The 23,636-nt window shown below is 38.7% G+C and overlaps 1 protein-coding gene and 1 long non-coding RNA gene across 2 annotated transcripts; one reads left to right on the top strand and one right to left on the bottom strand.

The window, feature by feature from the left end:
* Positions 1-1,765: 1,765 nt before the first annotated feature.
* LOC136241456 (uncharacterized) lies at positions 1,766-15,653 on the bottom strand. Its single transcript, XR_010694302.1, has 3 exons — positions 15,489-15,653; positions 6,484-6,531; positions 1,766-2,341 (listed from the first exon to the last, which is right to left on the bottom strand). It is a non-coding gene; the product is annotated as an uncharacterized lncRNA (long non-coding RNA).
* LOC136241451 (uncharacterized) lies at positions 15,626-22,864 on the top strand. Its single transcript, XM_066032664.1, has 14 exons — positions 15,626-15,728; positions 15,916-15,990; positions 16,319-16,443; positions 17,212-17,281; positions 17,338-17,412; positions 17,578-17,640; positions 18,266-18,364; positions 18,795-18,847; positions 18,900-18,972; positions 20,267-20,331; positions 20,379-20,541; positions 20,588-21,897; positions 22,121-22,220; positions 22,609-22,864. The coding sequence occupies exons 1-14, from the start codon at positions 15,708-15,710 to the stop codon at positions 22,777-22,779; spliced, it is 2,463 nt and encodes an 820-aa protein (XP_065888736.1). The 5' UTR covers positions 15,626-15,707; the 3' UTR covers positions 22,780-22,864.
* Positions 22,865-23,636: the final 772 nt, after the last annotated feature.

Genomic DNA, 23,636 nt, shown 5'->3' on the forward strand with positions numbered 1-23,636 from the left:
ATACAACCAAGTACTAAAGATCATGAAAGCACTTGTGAAGTACAGATATTCTCCCGCTAAGAGTAGCTAAGTCTATATTGTTATATAGCATATATGCATAAAGTAAGTTGCTATAATTGTATCAGATTTGAGGTTTTCAAGTAGAAGTGCAGACATAAAGGATTGTAACAAGCACAGTCAATGGAATACTTTGAATTGATTTTCTAACTGCATGGTGAATTTAGGATTTAACTGCAGGTGTACTTGCTATTATCTAAGATAACTTGTAGGCCTGCATCAAAGGATATTATAAAAAACGTAATAGGCTAAATTGCTATGATAGTATGATACTTCAAAGTACGTAGAGCAACTGCTTAGTACAGTTACATGGATACTCTCTGATGGAGTGATGAATGGAAAATACAGGGTGCAATGGAGCACTTGTATGTACTATAGATAACTCATTACATCAATAGTCTCTAATAGAACAGTCGCTTTTCATTGGAATGTTAATACCACAGCAGCCCTAGTGTAACTGTAGCACTTTGTTATGGTACTCTCCACTGTTAACATAAGCATATACAGCTGGCATACACTAAGTTCAAGATTTATTGCAACAAGCATACTGTACATAGTATACTGTACATAGTATCAAGAGTCCATAATAAGAGAGATAGTATACCATACATAATAAAGTGTCTGAAGACATGCTTCTGAGATATTCTTCAAGGCTTTAGAACCCATGACATTGGATTGTATCAAATAGCAAATTCATTGCTTTAAGCTACATAGCTAACTAACTGCAGAGTGAAAGTTAAGATTCAATTGCAGCTGTGAATTAGGGATGCCATGACATAGAAATTTTTATGTCACATGACATAGAGCTTTATGTCACGACATAAGCAATTCTTAAAGTTTCACAACTGAGGCTGTTACTTATGAAACTGTATAGCTATTTTGATTCAAACATGCAAAATATCAACTTAAACATCAGCAATATTAGACATGCATACATCTATTTAGCCATACATAAGACAATCGATGTCAGTGACAGATTAGTGTGCAACAGACTAATAATGATAGAGTGGGTGATATATGAAGTGGACATATAACCTGCCAACATAGTAGCAATTATGCCTACAGTGATGCAGTAGCCATTGCTAGACATCAATCAGAAGTATACTTAAGGGAAATAACACATGTACAATTTCCATTGACTTTAGCTTGGGCGTTAATAATCAATTAACAAGATTCAAATAAATTTCCCAGCTTGTATCGAAACCTACAACAGAATATGATCATTGTTGGATAAAAGTTATACAAAGCACCAGATGTAGTCAATCACGGTGATGTGCATGCTGTTAATTTTTTAGATCATGATGTTGTTTGTACAATATGCTTTTTATCAATGGTGTGGTCAGCACCTCACCAGTATCTTTTGTGTGACCTTTATTAATGGTCTTGCATGGCTGATCCTATTTCCTCAAAACAGCAGTACAAGAGGGCAGATTTTTATTTTATTTTTACTAACTAGATAGCTGAATTAGCTAGCTAAAATGACTCAGAATGTAATTTCCTTATATAGACTGGTCTAGCTAGTTACCATCTTAAAGGGTGCTGGATAGCTGGACTCAGCCAACAGTGATGCAAAAAGATGTAGTAAGAAAAATGGCAATGCATGCGGGGATGATAAATGTGGCCTTATTAAGGTTTATTTACAAAAGAAAGAATGTGATAAAGTACATGTATAGTGTGCATGTAATAGAACATTATGAATTCGTAAAAATTAAGTTTGCAATTATATTTTTATTTGGAAATTCATGTTCAAGTGTTGATAATACTTCCTAGCTGTTTGTGAACTATGTGACATATGTATTTGCAGTGGACATAATTCTTCTTTAGTTATCTCTTTAAGCTTCGGTTGGACTCTAAAAACTTCCGGTGTACTGTTGGTAAGAGTATAGGCTCAATCCAATCTTTTTGCAACACTTTTCATGGCTGTAGCAATGTTAGAAAAGGAAAGACTGCTTTTGGTAAAAAAAAAGAGACTGTTATATTCTTTTCCTTTGCAAGTTTCAGCTTCTTTCTGATGTCAAAGTAGTGTTTCATCAAATCTTCCTGCAACATAAGCACTACAGTACAGGGTCCTGCAGTCTTGTGTAGTGCACCTCCCCTTGCCAGCTCCTGGATCCGCCCCTGATGTTTAAATTTAAAGTACATTAGTAGCTACACTTGGATATGGATGAACCTTCTACTATTTTGATGCAAAATTTGTTATCTTCAGCTGGCTCATATTGTTCTAACTCTTCGGTAGTCATATATACTATAGCTGCAGGGTGCTGTCCATTATGATAGATCACTCCTGTAAAGTTAAGCAATAATACAATGTCAAGTTCAGGACCAATTACTATATATGGTACACTCATAATTTTGAATTTATTATTTGATAAGGATTCACAGAAACAAGAACTTGTCAATAAGGGTACACAGAAACAAACAAAATCATTAATTTTATTGCTATAACCATGGTTCAGTTTTTATTGGTTTGACCACAAAGTAGGGCCTAATGTATTTCGCGGACTGGACTCACGGACTGAGCTGGAAACACCTTTTAAACAATAATCCAGGCATTATCCATCTCTTACAACACTGGAGACGCCACTATCGAGCTACAACTACTGGTATTGCTCTTCCTTACAAGTCATGAAACTATAGCGCATGCACCTGTAGTGACGTCACGTACAATCCTCATTACGCTACGTCATCTAGTTAACGCGCCCTCTTACACGTTGCTAAACGCACTAGGCCGCTTCGTTCCTTGTGCCGTAGCAGAGTACTACTCAGTAAAGACGTAAAGCTTAGTTCAAATGAACGTACAACTACTAAGGTGAGTATCTGATGTAATAAAATAGTGAAACACACTGTCATTTTTAACCCAGCGCAAGATAAGGCTCACTGCTTCATGGCTTTTCTCAGTTTTGGAGTTTTAACAAGGAAACTAAAGTGCTTTTTTCTGAACAATGTGTAAAGAAGTAATTGTAACCGTTAATAGAGTGGAATGCTTTGTTTTGTGTAGGCGTACCACTTACCAAACTATGGTTTGAAGCTGTTTCATTGTACTGGGTTTTGGAATTTTATTGTGGTACCATGTGGAGAAGCATCAAGTTACTATTCAGCACAAAAGAGCTCAATGTTATGGTGGTGGAACGCAAATATGCACGAGCTGAAATTCAGATATGGCGTTAACCATCAAAGTATGTGAAAATGGGGTATAAAAGGTGTAGTGGAATGGAGCATATTATCAACATGAAGGAGCTGCTGGTGGTAAAGAGTAGTGTACCATGACTTCAAGCTTAGAAAGAGAATAATGAATGTGTTTGTAAATGTAGCAGCTCACAGCAAATACCATCCACTGGATATCAAGTGACGTCCTTGTGTTTGTCACAAAAATAGACAGTCCCTTCAAGTGCTGGAAACTGATGTTGTGGACTAACGTCTAGCTAGACTCTGCTATATTATAATATAATTGATATAAACAATGGAAACACATACACTAGTTATCTGAACTCCTAGGGACCACCTGCAGCTCAGATACCTGATAAATGAAGTTTTGTACAAAATCTCTAAAAACGTTTGCAAAACATGAAAAAATCATTTAACTTCTTAATAGAACACTCGCTACTCTAATAAAGCATTCAATTAATTCAAACGCTAGTAATATTCAGATCAGATAAAACAGCAGCAAAATCACAACCCTAGCACACCTCCATCTCCATTGAGGTTCCTGAGGTGCTGTCGGCTACTCATTTCATGCAATAGTAGCAGTGAAATGATCCTAGGAAACACCTAGATAAAGATATATATTATTGAAATTCTAATCAAATACTTGAAATCCCTAAGCATTACACAAATTTAGGGATGTTGGTTGAGAGGTTTCTCACTCAGTGAAATATTGTTGATCAAAGTTCAGAAATTTGTCAATTATTTTTTCGAATACTTTCCACATACCTAAAACAACAGCCATCACAAGATCTACCATGGTTTCTGGAGTAAATATGGCCCCTTGGTATGGTTTCCTACAAACAATTAGCCCCAGGTATAAAAGGAAATTTTCTGAAATATCACCATTGAAACTTGCTATAATTTTAATAGCTGAATTTCAAGGATATTCTGAGTGACCAACCCCCGGCATTCCCACACAATACAACACCATGGCCTAATGAAACAACACATCACATGTGAACAATGCGACGAAAATAGAATAGAGTGTTGAATTCTTGTCCTCCACAAACGCACCCACCCACCCATCATTCAGCACCTGTGCTACAGCTTGCATAAAGCTGACAAAACTTCAAAAGGAAATACTCTAAAATATTTGTGAAAACTGGTTATAGGCTTGATGTGCTCCCAAAGTGCCAGGTGTGAAGGATAACAAGAAACATGATGCTCAGTATCCTCTACTTCAGTAAAACAAGTCTTACATAAGTGTGTAGCATATAAATGCTTTGAAGGACTTCCATATTTGACTGTCAAACCTGCAGATTTGCCGCTAGAGCGCGTGTCTGAGGATCCACCATTTAATCATACTGCTATATATGTCTATTCACATGCTCATCACAACACGTGCAGTCCATTTGGAGTCAACACTTAGCTTGAATGTTTATTCATTCCTGATAGTATTCTACAGATTTGTTGGACATCATGGACTACCACCCAACACCTCGCTGTCAGATAATGTGAAGATCTTCTGTGCAGCATCAAAGGAAGTATTCAACCTCCTGAAGTCCTCCAATATCCACAAATCATCGCCATCACTTGGAAATTTATTGCAGAGAGAGCTCCCTGGATGGGGGGCTTTTGGGAAAGAAAGGTGAGATGGCTTTCAAGATAACCATGGGGAAAACTACACTCACATTTTTGAAGAGATGAACTGTATACTGATCGAAGTAGAATCTGTGGAGAATGTGTGACCTCTCACTTATGTGATGGATGATCAAGATGGTGTAAGTTACATACTGAGTCCCTCACACGTAGACGTATTACTTGCTTGCTGAATTCTGGACACTTTGACATAATCAGTACTCACTGCACTTTGACTAAAAGGTATAAACATCAGAGGAAAGTACTGTCACAGTTTGTGCAGTTGCAGTTGTGGCACAAGCATTGCTGAGGGAGAATCATGCAGTGAAGTGCAAAGTACACATAGTTGTACACCCATTTCTGCTGAAGATGTAATTATTATGAAGGACGACTTGACAAACAAAAGAATTTTGCATATTAGGTATTGTGAAGGAGTTAATCAAGGGTCGAGATTCTAACGTTCGAGCTGTACTAGTCAAGGTTCCTATCTCCAACACACTTTTGAGAAAGAGTATCACTCACCTCAAACCTGTGGAACTACAAGTTGAGTAGAATGCCAACATTGTTGATTCATCATTACAACATTTTGCCACATTATCATTTTTGTCGTTAGGTTCTCAATCATCACATGAATAATAATAATAATTGTTGAAGTGAACATGTAGTTTACAATCCATCAAGTTGGGAAACATCCATGGTTACTTGGACCCTGCAATGGTTCATATTTGGTGATTCAATCAACTATATTATACACTATTTTTGGGCAGAATCACCACATCATAGCTCTTCCATGGCTGTTTTTGCAGTAACATCAGCTGAATGATATTAGCATCATTCATGGAAATCATGCTTGCCCACGTGACACAATTAAGCATCCTCACGACATCACTATGCTTTAGGAATGTGCAGCTCATTTGATAAACCTAGGCTTTGAGCATATGTTATGCTGTGCCTGAAATCATGGAGTAAGTTAGAAAACAAGGTGGTCCAGTGTGTGGGAACGTCAGAAGTACTGCACTGGGCAATAACTACCATACAGAGCGGCTCCGTTACTGTTCCATTACTGTGCGATAAGTCAATTATCAGACTGGTTCTGTATTATGCTGCCGGAATACAAATAATAGTTAGACATCGAAACACAGGGTTCTACAGGGTTCTACAGAATATAGTAACCTGAAAGGTCCTGTGTTGTGGCACACGAGCAAAGCGAGGGTGCTACTACAGGGCCTGAGGGTTTCTAAATTCCATGGAACCGTGTATCTTTGATGTCTAACCCATTCAGACCACAGCTCATTTTTGTACCTTCACTGTTGCTTGTTGTACCTACACAGCTGCTTGTGACACAAGAAACGTAGGAACAAGCCCAATACACTTCCTTATTACTTGTAACGGCACTTGTTATTCAGGTAACTATCCAGTTAAATACTCCATGTGTTGTCAATGTTACAGGCGCATAATTGCCGTGTTTTGTATTGTCCTAGAGACAGGGATCTAGTGAGACATAAACAAGGAATCTACAGGATTTAGATACCTGTAAGTAGCCAATGAAATTCGAGTGTTTCACCTTGTTATGGTCTAAAACATATCAGAAGTAAACTATATCCACATGCATACATGAAGTATATACACAAGCATTTATCATACCTGCTAGATAGCTGATATCGATTTATTTTTGGTTTTGGCCTTGCAACACTATAAAATATGACAAACACATAATGCATGCACATATTTATTACCTTTAAACTCCCTTGGCCTCATAGTTGATTTTTAATGTGTGCATATAATAAATAGACCAGAAGGATATGTTGTAAAATTGCAAATATACTGTATATTTAACACCTCAATGATGGATATCACCCATATAGTCATCAGAGTTTGATGGGGATCAGTAAATCAACCTTAAAACCTACATACAGTTTCTCAATAAGGCAAGTTAAATACTTAAGTTTCACAGATACAACCAGTCAGTGATTTCCTAATCACATGATCCCTCGTGTAATGTGAAGGTGATGAATATTATGCCAGCAGTCATGAGGATAGCAGCAAAGTAAAATGAATCCTGCGCCAAAAACAGCCCAGCTGTAAAAAAAGGTGAGGCCAAGGATGCACAACTACATGTTCATGGAGTAACCAAAAGACGTGATATCAAAATCTGGCCAAGAAAGCATTTACAGTATAGGCACTTTTGTGCATTCATTTTCTATATGCTTCACATTATCACATCCAGCTAGCTGTACATGTGTGCTTGCAATATAAACAATACTACTGAGATGATAAAAGATGATTACACTGCATTGTTACCAAAATTAATTTAACTAAAAATTTACAATTGGTTTCTACTTGGCCATCTTTTTGCACTGTATATTAAAATAAAAAGATGGCCAAGTAGAAACCAATTGTAAATTTTTAGTTAAATTAATTTTGGTAACAATGCAGTGTAATCATCTTTTATCATCTCAGTAGTATTGTTTATATTGCAAGCACACATGTACAGCTAGCTGGATGTGATAATGTGAAGCATATAGAAAATGAATGCACAAAAGTGCCTATACTGTAAATGCTTTCTTGGCCAGATTTTGATATCACGTCTTTTGGTTACTCCATGAACATGTAGTTGTGCATCCTTGGCCTCACCTTTTTTTACAGCTGGGCTGTTTTTGGCACAGGATATCACTACTTTTTGTTGACTAGAGAACATACAGCTAGGTATTATATTACATACACTGTAAATCCAGAAGTGTGAAGGTCACACTGTTGGTATGACTCCTGCGGTCGCTTAGTGCTATAGGAGACACTGCATACATGCATGCATAATAACAGCTTCAGCAACAGATTAGCTAGCTAAATTAGTAGCAAAAGCTTCCAAGTTCAGTGTTTAGAAACACTACTAAAAGTGACTTGCTCAGAGAAAATTCATTCAAACTGAAAATAATGTTCAAATTCCCACAAGGACTCACGTGATATCTCGCGTGATGTTTCATGTAAGATAAGAACCGGCAAAGTCGAGGCTACAGTCTTAACTGTTCTTGCTGAAGCAGTGGGTTGGTGATATAACTAGTATAGTTGAAATCTGTGCGTGGCAAGTGGAGCCAAATCAGCTGCGAGTTGTTGCTGAATGTATGCCTCGGAATGGACATGAAACCTGACGGCACTGAATGCATCACACTATTCCCCCAGCAAATTTCCCGGGTAAGTTCGTGTATAGTTAAGTCATTGTAAACGGCTATATAACTACTGTCGTATTTTTAGACAGGAATCTCCCATGCCATAGTAGCTTCCTGGGATTATATACTATGTTTGTGCATGTAGGCCAGAGCAAGGGGGTGTCACTCAGGCTCTTGTGGTAGGTCAATCTGCAACCGTGGTCAAACTCTAAGTCAACAGTCAAGGCCACAAAATAGCTCTTACAGTGGCTCAAGACGATACGGAAGATTTGAAACCCACAATCGAAAACTATACGTAGCTACTATCAAGTTTACGGAATTATACGTAACTCACAAGAAGTAAGGATCTCCAAGAAGATGTTTTATTGGTCCAACAGGCATTTCACCATAATTATAATGATTTTTCTCTCCCAGCTGCTGGTAGCATGCACTAAGAAAGTATCATACTAGGTTACAAGTGCAGGTGCGCATAGGAAAATAGAGAAATAAGTGGAGGTCAAAAGTTCAACAAGAAACGCTCAAGTCACGATGATAAATGCTGTAAGTCAAAGGTCAAGTTGAAAATTGGTCAAGACTTTGACCGTGGTCGCAGATCTACCTACAGCGTGAGCCGACGTGACACCCCCTTGCCAGAGCCTCGTAGCTGGCTTGTTCTAGCTGCGTGGGTCAGACCGCGAACAAGTTGAGCTGAACCCTGAGAAAAATGACAACAAAGATGTCAAGAGCAAACAAGTGCTTCCACCAACAGTTCAGGAAAGGTTAATAGGCTATATACTTTTATGGCTTCCCATAATGTATGGTGAAAACTTTGGCTATAAATAATGTGTCAGGCATTTGAATGATTAGCGGGTAAGTCAATACTACAAATGAGTTAATATTTTTGAGGACTCAGCTCAATGCGTACATACCAGTAGGCCGTAATTACTATGCATCAATTGATTGATGTGATAATAATATAAGCAGATCTGAGACAACCATGGACCCTACTATATAGTAACTGGGCAGATATATAGAGTTATGTATACTCTGATATAATTGTTGAGTGTTGTAGTTTGCCAATAGTCAAAGCTAAATTAACCATTTTAGACAGCTTTTTGTGATGTTGAAGGTGTCAGGCAAACTCCTGTTAGGGGCAGGCAATAAAAGATTATTTTTCAGGAGAGGAACATGCTTAGGCCCACAAGGTACAGGCTTAATCTACTTACCCCAGTAGATGCACCATATTATATATAATGCACATGGGCTATATAGTGGGCACAACCGAATGTTAAATGCCCCATGGTAGGACAAACCTATTGTGCCCACCATTGGCTCCAGTTGCAATGTGGGGGATTTGACATAGCGTAGAAAAAATACTTGGGTGTTTAATGAATGATTGTCAAATGCCCCATAGTGAAGCAGCAGTTTCATGTCAATTCGCCTTGTAAAGCCCCACTTACAGGCATTACATCCAAGGGAGGAACACATTGGTAGGTGCATAATGAGTTGAAATTTAGTCTGTCTTGCTTTTTTCATGCTTATAGCAGCTAATGTGCTTATTCTCAAACAATCAGGACTGGAAAAACTACAAATTGTCTTATACTTTTATCTATCAACTATCCAATCACTGCTAGTTTAATTAAAATTTTCTTTGCTGTTGTAACTTGTTTACCATTATGCTATAACCATTAGTCCCTCCTAGTTTATATGTCTCCTAGCAACAAAAATTGTTATGTCAACAATGTAGGTGAGAACCACAAAACAAGTCAAGTAATATATTCCAAAATTGGTCATCAACTGCTGCAGTATGCTGAATACATCTTGGGAATGGCTATGTGGGATGGGATGCTCACTTTAACAATAATCATAATAGTGGGATTAAGTGTTTGTTGACATGTTAGTCTGACTATATGATTACATGTTTTTAGTTAGCTGTGCCTTACCATACTGTATCCCTTTCTGTATATGCAGGGTGGATACTGATGTTGTGACTGTTGGCAGGTGAGTTTATGGTTAATGGACAAATCACGCAAATGGTGAAGAAAAATTAATATGTGGTACCAAGACCCCACTACTATATTATGAACTCTTGGTGGTACTTCATAGCCAAACACTAGTGTATCTGGCTTCTTGTGCTATTGTAGTCATTTTTTAAATTTTATGGGATCATCATAATGTAATTGTTTACTATTACAGTATATTCATGCTATCATTAAAGAGTTTCGGTCTATAATTGTGGGTTACTGAAAGGTGATGCGCTGATGCTGGCTTTTTAAGTGAACACTGAAGTTTCACAGGCACTGAAGGGCAGGGGCAGGATTAAAGACGTGCACGGGTAATGTAGCAGTAAGTTACTTCCAACTATATCACTACAGCGGGTATGAAACAGCTGGCTATAGCTATGTACGGCCCTGCATGGGCCGGAGTCACGCTATAACGAGTCAGTGGAGGCATACCGTGGCGAATCATAGTTAAAATAAATCAGTGACTGGACTCACAATTAAACCAAGAGTTGACAGCACAATGAAATCAGCCAGCTCGCTATGGCTAACCACTTCCACACTGTTTGGGTTTGGGAATTGAGGCGGGTGCCTCACATCTCGACGTCATGGCGGCAAGTTTGAATCTTTAAAGAGCACAAAGGCGATCTCATAAACCAATGAACAACTCTTAGCGAAATTAAATGTACAGATACATTGTGTAAAAAGCCCCTGATAGCCGTAGCCTTTTTACAGTACGACTTCATGGTTGAAAGAAAATCGCTCCAATGGGATGCGATGATGAAGAAAATGAAAAAAAGAACGATGCACCTTTGAATAAATAATTTAATTAATGCATTGTAAATGGGTGGGCGACAGAACAAACTACTCCAACAATTCGCCTGACTTTTCGTGTAGTAGTTACTCATTATACAAAGGTTACATGCCCTTGGTTTCAAGGCGGAATCTTTTAGTAAGGCTGAGATTTCTCCATGCGGATTTTAAAAGATTGCGTAATCAATCCCTCATGTAAATGACTCACAGTAGTGGTCGCATGTTTATTGTTTTGTGGGCGCGCGCTTTGTGCCTCTTGGCCTCGTGACTCACTACCGTGAGTCTTGATTTAAAGAGGTACATATAGCTTCCATTTCAGAGGCTCTAGTTTCTGTATTTGCAAAGATTAAGAGAGAGAGAGAGAGAGAGAAACCATCATTGCTGTATGATGCAGAAAATGTACAAACAAAACAAAACAAATAAATGCAGGTAAATCCTCAGACGCATGTGACCAAACAGGACCACAAAAGGGACTCACATGGACATGGTAAGGAAGGTGTGCTTACAAAAATAAACCATCTACAAAATACAGTAAGGTTGGCTGAATCCACCCACTCTTTACATGATCTAGCTAAGAAAATTCTCTGAAAGGATGAAATACTTTTACAGGCAGCATCATCCAACATCTTCCTGACAAGTAATTTGGCAGTTGTGCCAAGGTAAGAAAAACTATCAACAGATTGTTTACATAGGCTGGCGGGTAGTGACCAAATTTCAGTTGTCTCACTAGTATATTAAAATTTAGTGTCGCTGATAATTGGTTGAATTATCGGTAACAGATGATATTAGCTAATTTTATAAGTATCGGTATTGGTTAAAAAGCGGAAATAATTTGCCGATTCACCAAAACCCACAATCAATTGTTAACGATGGAAATGTACAGGTTACTAACAGTTTTATAACTGTTTAGATGTTTATTTGCGAAAGTATGGCTGCAAGGCTATAGCAGGCTGTGTATATTTATCAGCCACCCACACAATCAGTTGATCATTCTTCATTAAGGGTCTGGAAGCTGGCTTAGCTATCTTGGCTTCCTTTCCATGATAAGGGTTAGTGGTAGGGCTGGGAGATTATGGGATTAATCGTGATTGTCTCTGAACATCGTGATGTTGATATTTATTACTAATAATCATGATGTCATGCAAATATATTACTTTAAAAAGGTGGCATATATGTACTGCTGTTGAAGAACTCGATCTGGAGAACAAGCGTGCACTTCTGAGACATTTAAACTTCAGGTGACCTTTTCTGCTCCTCCTCCCCTGTTGTGAAGAATTGAAGAATATCATGAAGTAGGGATCTAAACAATAAAAAGTAGTGAAACAAGAGAAAACTGATGGTATTACAGCATAGCTTGGTGGGAAAATCCCTACATTGGCATGTAATAACAATCATTTTGTTTAATGTTAAAGTAGGGACTTTCCCACCAAGCTATGCTGTAAATTCTGTAATACCATCATTCATCTCTTGTTTTAAACTTTTTATTGCTTGGACCCCTACTGTATTTCATTTTTAAATTTACTAGTTTTATTGTTTTGTTGAAGCATACAGCTATACAAGTATGACTGTTCTATTAGGGTGACTGCTGTATTAGAGTATCCCAAGTCAGCCTTACCAAGGGGAGTGTCACTATTAGTGTGCTAACATTATGAATCCAGCTAGACCAATAATAAAGGGGTGTGGTCATTGTGATCAAGTAAATAGATTATATAAGAGGTATGGTCCCCGTGCTCAATCGCCAATAATCAACAAAGATTGATAAATTATAGTCTTGAGCCTATCGTGAAGTTACAGGTATCTACCAACCATACATAAACGATTTAAATAATTTTGTGGGATCTATAAATATGCAGGGTGATACTGAAAATTAACACCTCAATATGGATCAAAAGACAACCAGCTTGATTGAAGATAAAAGGAAAGACAAGGCACACTCCCAGAATCCCAAAAGGCACATGCCACTGATGAGTTTGTTATTGTGACATAAAATATTGGCTGTGTACTTTGTTTGGCCTCCAGCATTGCAACTGTGGTCTGGCAGGCTGGCAGACAAAACTTTGAGTTTCAACTCTAAATTCTATATCCGGCTAAGTTTTTTTCTTGTTTTTTTAATGCTATATTTGATGTTATAGTGTGTTTACACTAGCAGTTGGGTATGGTACGGTACATTACAGCACAGCATGGTACGCTTAATTTTGCTAGTGTAAACAGGTATTGATCTGAGCCAAACCGTTACGTGCCGGGCTCGCCTGGCCCTGCTACTTCAACCGTGCTGGCTCGGTACGGCACGGCATGGCATGGTAGACAAATAGAAACAAACTTTGCTATATCCTTGGCTGCTGTACGTCAATACGATGGCTTCTACCATGGCCAAACGTGAAACAAAGTCCAGTTACCACGTTCGACTTGAAATGAGCTGTCCATCGAGCGGTAGTCGCTGATATTGTCCCTCAAACGGATTGCTGGTAACTTGTACGACAGCAACAGCTTGAAAACGGTGAGGGCATCTCGTAGGACGATACTTTAGCCATCACGTGCTTATGTATAAACTTGCCCAGCACAGTTATTTCCTTACCAATGTAAACGTGCACTTAAAACGTAGCGTACCGTACCGTGCTGTACCGTACCGTGCTGTACCGTACCGAGCTGGAGCTACTAGTGTAAATGCACTATTAGATGGACTGATTTTATTCTGTAAAGGTGATTTTTGTCATGTAAAACATCTCTAGGATGATTTTAAAGGTGGCATTTTAGGTGGTGCCCGTCACTTTTGGGGTTACTTAAACAGTACTAGTGTTCTGTTTGATAGTAACTTGGAATTTTCAAACAATCAAAACTTTGCTAGCAATTAAAGGTATTCTACCAAGAATTCATAATATTTGTTTGGGAGAGAGAATCTAACTGCCAGTACGGCCTGTACTAACACACTGCTACAATTCTAGCCTGATTCTACTGATGATAAAGAACTGTTGATAGGTGATGGTGTTGATAGGTGATGGTGTTGATAAGGTCAAGCCTTTCTTCTAAGAGAAGTCTGAGGTGTTCCTTGCAGCAGTGTGTTTGCTGAATGCACTCCAGTTAGACACTCTCCCCCATATGAACTCTTGATTCTACTCTGGACTGTTTCCTGGAACGAGCTGCTTGCATGTGGTATACAGAGTCCACAAGGCATGTCAATTCTAACAAAGCAATTGATGAAACTTGAGAATTGAATACAATGTCTGGGCGATAGGATGTAGTGTAATAGAGCAGTGATAAAACAGTTGTTGCTGAAATTGATGTTGTACACTACTAGACAGTAAAAAACCAAAAGTAATCACTCTTGGTAAAACATGATTATTTTGGTATATATATGTACTAGTAATAGCATGGGTAGCAGTGAAATTTGGAATAAATTCCACGAGTGTTGTATTGGAAATGGGGATAAATTTCATGAGGCAAAGCCGAGTGAAATTTACCATTTCCAATACAACACTCGTGGAATTTATCCCAAATTTCACTGCTACCCATGCTATTCCCAGTTAATACCATACTCGCTGCATATACACATGCTGTGCATTAGCGTTGCTATGCACGCAATTTGTCACTATGTACTAAACACTGCATCAACACTAATTGGCGCTACATTGTTAACATAAATTCTAGCCAATGAAATTGCAATTACAACTTTTTCACTGTTGTCAGTGAAATACTGATAAATTTCACTGTTACTATTGAGACTTTTGTATGGGCAGTGAAACAGGTATGGTATTAATAGAGAGTATCTTTTCAAATTCCGGACACCACATATTAACAGACTGCATCTAATTCCGGACACTAATACCCATGCACTGTAGCTACGTTGGGTATCTATTCGCAGTGTGGGTGGGAGGTGACACCTAATTGTCTAGCTAATAATCACGCATGATGCAGTGCTACAGTACAAAGTGTCGACAAGTGTAATCCATTAGGACCTTAACTTACTGTAAACATTGCTTGCTAAGGAGTGGTCGTCGTACACGTTGGAGTGAGTTGGCAGACCTAAGAAGACTGATTTAGCCATTTGAAGCAAAGAAAACAATAGCTGTGACATTTAGGAGCGGAAGCCTATGGAATTTTTTACAGAATTGCAGTCAACCCTACATGTGATTAGCTAGCTAATGCAGCTATTGTACTAATATGTATGCATTATGAAATTATTCTTATTAAAACGTATTATTGATGACTTCAAATGCCATAACAAGCCATTTACCAAAGTTATGTACTGGAATTTGTGCATTTTGTAGCTGGCTATAGTCTGTGCATTGAGGGTTAACTACTTGGTGCCTTTATGGCTGCATTAAAGGGAGGGGCTGACTACTCCTTGCCAACCACAGGGGCTGACTACACAGAATGATGTGCATGGATTGACATGCAGTTAGCTAACGTTTCTTTGCAATGTGGAAGTAATTCCTTTGTTGTCTGGCATATGCATCACTGCTCTGTTAACTGATGGTCCGGAAGGCCTTGAAAAGTGCAACTCTATAATCCACAGTGGCTGCGCTATGCTCCTATAATTTTTATGCAAGAACAAGTAATGCAAATACTTCAAAGTAGTGCAGTTTCAATTGCAGCTAGTAGCCTGGTCCAGCTGATATAACGATGTCCACGTGATGGTGTCCGTTGAATGACCAGTTACTCTATATATAGCTACAATACAAATTCTACCACTCACGTGAGTGTGTATTCCTCCTTTTAAGAGGACGTTTGAGGATCACTGGTCGCATCAACACGCTATCTTCTTCATCCATTATTCCTAGCTGCTGTTTCGATTAGATCTATGATTAGAACATCTGTGATTAGAGGGCCACAAATATCAATATATTTAACTATTCTAATAAGAGCGCTACAGCGTAGTGATGACAAAAAGAGTAAACTAATATGATATTATTAAATGGAGAAGCTTAAAGGGCCAGTAAGTGCTTATTAGCTGTGTATGCCTATTAAATGTACTTGCAACTGCAAGGAGTCCCAGGTGACGGTAAGCTAGTTGCCTTCAGGAGATTTTTACTAGAGTTTCAATAATTCTCATACAGTTTATAGGCCCCTAATGGAGTAGTGTTGAATATGTGGATTATGTTGTATGTCACTACACCACTCAGGATTCTATCAGTGTGGTGACGGCACGGTTCAATGATGGCTGTGAAGTAGTGAGATGTGTATTGGACTTCTACAAGGTAATAACCATGTTGTACACTACACTGGCTCACACTACACTGATTGGTTAGTGCTGACACAGCCATTCCTTCCTTACTGGAGCTTGTGCATGCGCACAATATTAAATAGCACATAAATAGTAATTGATCAGTGGTCATGGCTAGATTTTGACACAACTTTTAAAAGTTGAAAATCAATTAGACTTGTGATATGCTTGATTGTAATACAGTAGTGAATATATTAGATTGTGTATTGTATTTTTATTAGTTTAACCAAAAGGTAAGGTGTGTAATGTTCTATAACAACGCTACTTTGATGATTGTCATTGGTTGTTTCTTGTTGCTGCAGGGCATGGCAGAGATTGAGAACACTTATGCAACATCAGTGACAAAATTGTTAAAGAGTACTTCATACACTTTTCACTCTAATATTTTGATGCAGTGGCTGGGTAGCGGACCCTTTGAAGAACTGGGGTAAGTTGCAATAATTTGTTCTGTTAATCATTGAAAGATATGCATTTACAATGTAAAGGTTGCGGGGGGAGGCTTGGTTGTAGGTGTTTATATGAGACCAGCTGTAATTATGGTATTTTGTTCCATTTATGGAAATGATGGATTGTTAGTGCCACGCCATAGTGAACTATATTATATATATATATATATGACCTGCAGTTCGAATCCTGGGGTTGGAGGGATTTTTTCCTTACTTTGGCCCCTTTTCTGTTACACATTTCCAGCTTTAAGTCATTAAGTCTAAGTCCTTGAAATTAGGTTAGGTAATCCTAAGGCTGCAGCACATGTTGCTGTAGACCTTCAGTGCTGGTCACTGTAAAGTGTTAATAATAATAATAATAATATATACTACACATACGAAATGTGACTGATCAGCCTTTTGCATGAAAAAGGATTAGCTATGCTCACAACGAGTTTATATTTGTAGAATTAGAATTCAGTGTTTGTGGAAATGTCATTTAACATTTTCAATGCAAATTTCATACAAGGCATGTCTTACATGAAAAGCATTCTCCTATATTATAACATTAGTTCATGCACTCTCACTATACCATATTCATGGATACAATGGTGCTGGTCTGTGTTGCACTCCATTTACCCTACCTTCTAACTGAGTACAGCAGTTTGGAATAAACTTTAGTGTTTTAGGGCCCAACATGAGCTGGGCTGACACAGGTCAACCCAAACAGTCACTCATCACAACTTCATTTCTGTAATCATTTGTCACAGGACGGTGAAGACTGGCTGGCAAAAACTAGGAACTGAATTGTGTAAATTGGTGGAACATCATTCTGATAAGGTCTGTGTGTCTGTCTGTGTGTCTGTCTGTGATGTAGTTTATCACGCGTTACACAGGGTAAAGGTTACCTCAATCTACTACGTCAACCTCTCAGTGACTTGTTACCACGTCTGGAGACTATGAGGAAGACAGTAAGTGTTGTGTAGTGTGTTATGTTAGTCCGTTGGTGTGTGTGTTGTGTGTGTAGTGTGTGTGTGTGTGTGTGTGTGTGTGTGTGTGTGTGTGTGCACACTACACCACACACCATTACACACACTAGTACTAGTAGTGTGTCACTAACTGGTGTCCACTGGTAGGTGAGGACTAGGGGTAAGGATCTGGTGACTGAACTAGAACAAGCTAACAAGAAACACAAAGCGGTAAGCAGTTGAGTTGCCACTACATCACTGTCATCATGTCCTCTACCATCTTATTTGTGTATTGGGAAACTTTGTTGAGCTTAGCAAATGAATAATTTTACCTGATTATGAATATTTTATCATTGCCAGTACAATATCAGGTATTCCCTCTGTACAGGACTATATAGGTAAGGTAGTGGCAGGTTGTTTTTGAAGAAGTAAAATTTTATGATTTTTGTGATCAATGTTCCAACAGTTAGTCTAGAGGTTGTTGCTAGGCAGTGATTGGTGAATTTTTACCCCTTGAATTTTTCATAATTTAGCAGTTGACCAACTATAGGTGTTTCATTTAGTTAAATTTGCAGTCATAGATACGTATTACCAAGTTGTAGTACAGTAGCTCTTGTTGATGAACTAACTATTATAACTTGCTCTACTTAAATGTCAGGAGAGCATTATCATTGTCAATGTTTCGGGAAAGAAGTGTTTTGGTGCTTTACAGTGAACAGTAACCAAACACAATAACACATGTACATCACATGTGATCAGTTGGGAGTTCTCCCCTATGGTGGGTGTGGTTGTGTTAGCTAGAGGGTCAGAAATGGCAGGGAAGGTTGTTACATTAGTTTGTGTGTTGTGTTGTCAGGAGAAGCAGAGCTACATGAAATGTGGCAATCGTTACGAGAAGATGCAGAGAAAACTATCTAGATTTACGGGGGACACTAGTGATCCCAAATACTGTAAGGTGAGACTGAGAAGAGTTAGTTACAGTCAGCTACCAGAACACCTTTGTTCAAGTGCTCTAAATTTTAACTCAGGCCTACCATTTGTATACATAACTTTGAGATTCCACTAATTTTGTGTCTGGTTCCCTGCCTGGTGATATTTTTAGAGAAGCCATTGTTACATTACAATACTGTCTACTTATTTATACTGTTGATGGCTTCAACAACAACTGTAATACATTTTGTGTTATTACTCCCTACTTTGTCAAATGTACAGTAGTACACAATGTCTAAAACGCTTGCACAATCGTTTAGTTGGTGTAGCTACTAGCTAGGACATAGAAACATATTACTACCACATGATTAGAAATGTTTGAGTGACATTAGTGCTAGTATGTATGGTAAAGTTAGGACATAGAGAGCTTTTATTAATATTATGTCTTGCCATAGCAACAAGATGAATTGAGGATACTGCTTGATGCAGTCAAGCACCATGAAGCCTTGTAAGTATCACCCTTATATGGTGATGTCGATGATGTCATTAACTATTATTAGATATCAGAACTCTGTGTATGACTTAGCGGCTGTGCAGAAGAGCTTCAATCATGAGTTATCCTTGTTGTACAGGGTGAGTGATGTAGTGTGGCCAGTGTATGGGGTGGGTAGTATCTCAGTTATATCGTATGAAAATTCAGTAAAATGGCCCTCATTAGTATGATGTGATGTTACTGGACAATGAGACTAGGGTAAATACTCTAATAGAACAGTCAAACACTCCAATAATAATAATACACACAATCACAATTTATTTTTGACTGAATTGAATTGTCAGTCACATGATAAAACTGTGATGTTGATGCAGTGATGGATATATTGAGGTGTTAGATGTTTTCAATACTGCCAGCCCTAGAAAGCCACACAAGGGCTGAGGTAATTGGTCTGGTACGTAAATGTCCATCCCAAGAGGTACAATAGGCAATGATGGCCTGACATACTGTACATGAATCAGAAATGAATTTGAAAGTTGTGAATTTACTCTGAAAGCTGAAGTCATAGACAATTCTATCTTAATTAAAAGTAACTTTACCCCCAGCATTATTACTGGTCTCCTGTTTGTTTTGTTAGTTGAGTGACATACTCTAATTATTATCAGTAGTCAAGTACAGTTGTATTTACTCTGTGAGGTACTTCTCATAATAAAAGTTTGCAAACTTTGTGATACCGTTGTGAAACTAGTTGAGGGTTACGTCCTTGCACAAACTTGTAAATGGCTACTTCACAAACTTTGTGGCTTCACTAACTTGCATTTTAAACATTTGATTACTTTTTGTAAACCTGTGTAATAATAAGTCTTTGCCTTACTTTTGTGAAACTTGGCCAGAAATCCTCCTGTAGTCAGTCATTGACCACTGTGTCATCTGCTCATGAACATTTGGGAGCTTAGGATAAATGATTTGTAAACTGTTAAATGAAAAGTAGTGCATGTTAATTGATTAAGGATGTGTTAATGTGAGAATGTACATGTTTAGTCATCACATTTCATGTCCCAGTAATCTTGGCTTGTTTTATTGTGAGAATAACGGACCTATTAATTAATAAGTATTCCTGCCCTGCCTGAGATGATACAGTATTTACTATACAGTTTAATAATCTCTGGGGACTGTGTGTGTGTGTGCGTGCGTGCGTGCATGCGTGTGTGTGTGTGCATGCATGTGTGTGTTACAGGAGTTGATATTATACAGAATAGCTGTTTACATAAACTTTAAAAGTTATATTCTGGGCAACTTTCAAGTGTGTAAATTTTAATGGATTTTTGTGGCTAAAGTTTGTAATTTGTCCACTGAAAATTTTTACAGTGTCGTAATGTGTTTGTCCGTCTGTCTGTCTGTCTCTGTGTGTGTCACAGGTGTTCTTGTTCACAGAGTGCTGATATACTTGAGCTAGAGAGAGTTAATGCTGTTGGCAAGTCACTGCAAGAGTTTGCCAAGTGAGCTCATTTCACTTCACTAAACTACTCTAATAGAACATTCACAGGATCTTGTCCAACACCGCTCCATCTTACCTGGAGTGTATGCAGAAAATCGTGTTCAGTGTATCTGACATTGATGGTCAAAAAGACATCAGCAGTTTTGTAGATGATCATCAACACTTGATGACTGAAATGAAAATGTTGCAGTTTGAACCACACCCATGTAGGGTAGGTGTGATGTCATATGATGTTATGTGACGTCATATTACTGCAGGGACATGCCTACTCTAGTGGATATTTAGCAGCCACTAATGTTGGAGCAGGACCTCTAACTACTCAAGATCAAACCACTAGTCAAGATCAAGCAGCTAGTCAAGATCAAGTAGCCAATCAAGATGCAGATGTATTATCAGAGGATGATGGAGATGTGGTGGTGGTAGCTACCAAGACAACAGAAGAGTTGTTAATGCCAGTAGAGGATCACTTTAAGAATAGTAATGGCAGTGAGGCAGTCACACAGGACAGTGCAGAAGATGATGGTCAGGAAGACAAGCCCCATATCATCAAGACACTGACAAAAAAGCTCAAGTTCTGGTCATGGGTTGGTCGACCTTCTGATGACAACACAGAGGGTCAAGCCGATGATCAAGCAAATGACTCAATTAATGAGGGTGCTGCCAAATCAGTTGATGATGAAATTGAAGCCATCTTGTCCACTCCAAAGAAGAAAACTAAAAAGAGAAGTCGAAAGGAACCAGCTTTACCTGAAGATGCTGCCACACAACCCAAAGATGAGACTTCACCTGTCACCAAAGATGATATTTCACCTGTCACCAAAGATGATATTTCATCTGTCTCAGCCACCACCAGCCAAAGTGATGAGGCATCACCTTTTCAAAATGATCAGGAAAAGGTTAGCAGTAAGGCCAGCTCACCAGCCAGGAGTGATTTCAATAAGGACCCATCTCCTCCGGCTGTGAAACCAAAACCGTCAACATCCACTGTGAAACAAAGGGTCGCAACATTGGACAGAAGTAGCGACAATCCTGCACCATCACCTGACCAGCAAAAGGGAACAATGTTAGACAAAGGTAGAGACAGGTCAGGACCACCCCCTGTAAGACGCAAGACAACAGCACTAAACAAAACCACTGATAATACTTCTTCCCCTCCAGTTAGACGGAAGACAGTGTCAACAGACAGAGGTAGCGACAACCCAGTTGTCAAACAAAAGACCACATCCATAGAAAAAAGCAGTGACAATCTCACTCCTCCCATAAAAATGGACACAGCTAGTGCCAACCCTTCTCCACCCCTTGTCACACAGAAGCCAACAGTGGCAGTGAAGCCCAAGCCGACAGCTAAACCACAAGCCCACATTGCACCACTACAACGAGAGGAACAACCAACCACACCCGAGTTGTTACTGAGACAGTTGGAACAGAAAGCTCATGACAACGATTATTATCAGTTATTGGAAGTTGACCCTTCGGCTGACTTTGATGAGATATCTCGTCAACGTCGTGAGAGATCAAAGGAATTACACCCTGACCACTTCATGGCAGATGCTACTCAGAAAGCAAAGTGAGTGAAACATGTGAATATGTTTAGTTGTATTAAATATCTGTACAGTGTGTGATAAGGTCACATGTCTAAACCAGTCAACTTGATAATGTGTCATGTGTGTACAAAGTGACCTGTCTAATGTAGCCAGCAAGGTCACTAGTCAATTACTGAATTAATCCTTTACACCATCCACTAATACTCCACTCACTAATATATTCACTCTATTACTACTTGTTGCTAGGGCACAAGAGGAGTTGACACTGATCAACCAAGTGTACACTGATGTGTTGAGTAAGGAGAGATCACGTGAACTCTATAATCAGTTGTGCAAGTTTAGAAAGGTCAGTCAGTCAGTTCCTCTTTGTAGTGGACACACTTCAGAAAAGGTTTTCAAGTTAACTTTTTTTATTACTCTTTTTAATGTACACAGCCACACCTGTTGAAATTATAATCTTTGGTCTTGTCATCGTTTTAATCACAATATTATACTACAGACTGAAGTCTTAGTAATAGATCTATGTTGTGTTGATTTTCAAAAGCATAGGACATCTCTGACATGCACTAAACTACAATTTCTGAGGTCACTACATATTGTATGTCAATTGTCTGCACCTAAAGTGTCCAACTGTAACAATATGGCAATGCGTGCTGGTAACACCATGATCTGTGTCCTGCAATGCACTCACTTACACTCACGCTGTACTTATATTACATGCCATCTTTTTGCAGTTCTACAAACAGATTTTACTGCAGGAAGGAGCTAGACTAAAGAACGCTCAAGAGCGTATGGGGGGCCTTCGAGACTCCCTCCGGAAAGCCAAGACACCCTTAGCCCTGCAAGAAGAAGTTGACATAGCTCTTAAACTAATACAATTACGTCTTGACAAGAGTGACAGCTGATGAAATATGCTCTATCCGTCTGTTTGTGCGTAATTATTTATGTAAATGCTATTTTTTAATCTTAAATTTTTAATTTTGTAAATAATGACTGTATAAATATTAGCTGGAACCTGTTAATGTGGACACTTGAGAACACCTACATAATCCAGACACTTAGTTAAGGTCCTAAAGTATCCCTTAGTACATAAACTGACCTGGACACCTTGATAATCAGGACAGGACCCAGATTTTCAGAGCTCATCAGACGAAAAGTTTGGCATACACGAAATATTTAAATGTTGTTATGGATAAATATTGAGTTTAAAGATCTTGTTGAGTAGTAACCAACTCAAATGGTGTTGTAATGCAGCTAGTCAAGCCACACCTCTGGGCTACCCACACACGTACTGGGGATTTGACATCTACACTTGATGATGACAGTTTGCTGAACTAACAATTACTGTAATAGGTAAATCAAATCCCTTATACAAATCCCTCCCTTGAGGTGGGGTTTTGACAAGCTTCTTAGCCCCAGTACTAGGGAATTTGACACTATACTTTGTCAAATCCCCTGTATTCCCCCACCCTACCTGGGGGTGGGGCATGACATTGATAGGTGCATAATGATGGTACTATCAGAAGCATAGACTATATTACAGGGGAATCACTCTTAAGACAGATGCCATTGGAGAATTTATATTAACATCATTTATAAAGAGGTGTACATGTCATCAGTCAAGGGATATACAAGCTACTAGCTAATACTGTTGATTAGGATTGTTGATATCCTTATAAAGAGGTCCTGATTATTCAGGGTGTGAGGGGTTCCACTGTATAGCGTTCTGGGATTGCTCATGTCTAGTTCCCAGCTGGTCAGG

Source organism: Dysidea avara, chromosome 12 (assembly GCF_963678975.1).
Source record: "Dysidea avara chromosome 12, odDysAvar1.4, whole genome shotgun sequence".
Classification (NCBI taxonomy): Eukaryota; Metazoa; Porifera; class Demospongiae; order Dictyoceratida; family Dysideidae; genus Dysidea; species Dysidea avara.

Excerpts from the sequence above, each read along its gene's own strand:
- LOC136241451 (XM_066032664.1), top strand. The coding sequence starts at position 15,708 with ATGGAGAAGCTTAAAGGGCCA. Across the intron at positions 15,991-16,318 it reads GTGTATTGGACTTCTACAAG|GGCATGGCAGAGATTGAGAA; the intron begins GTAATAACCATG and ends TTGTTGCTGCAG. Across the intron at positions 21,898-22,120 it reads GATGCTACTCAGAAAGCAAA|GGCACAAGAGGAGTTGACAC; the intron begins GTGAGTGAAACA and ends ACTTGTTGCTAG.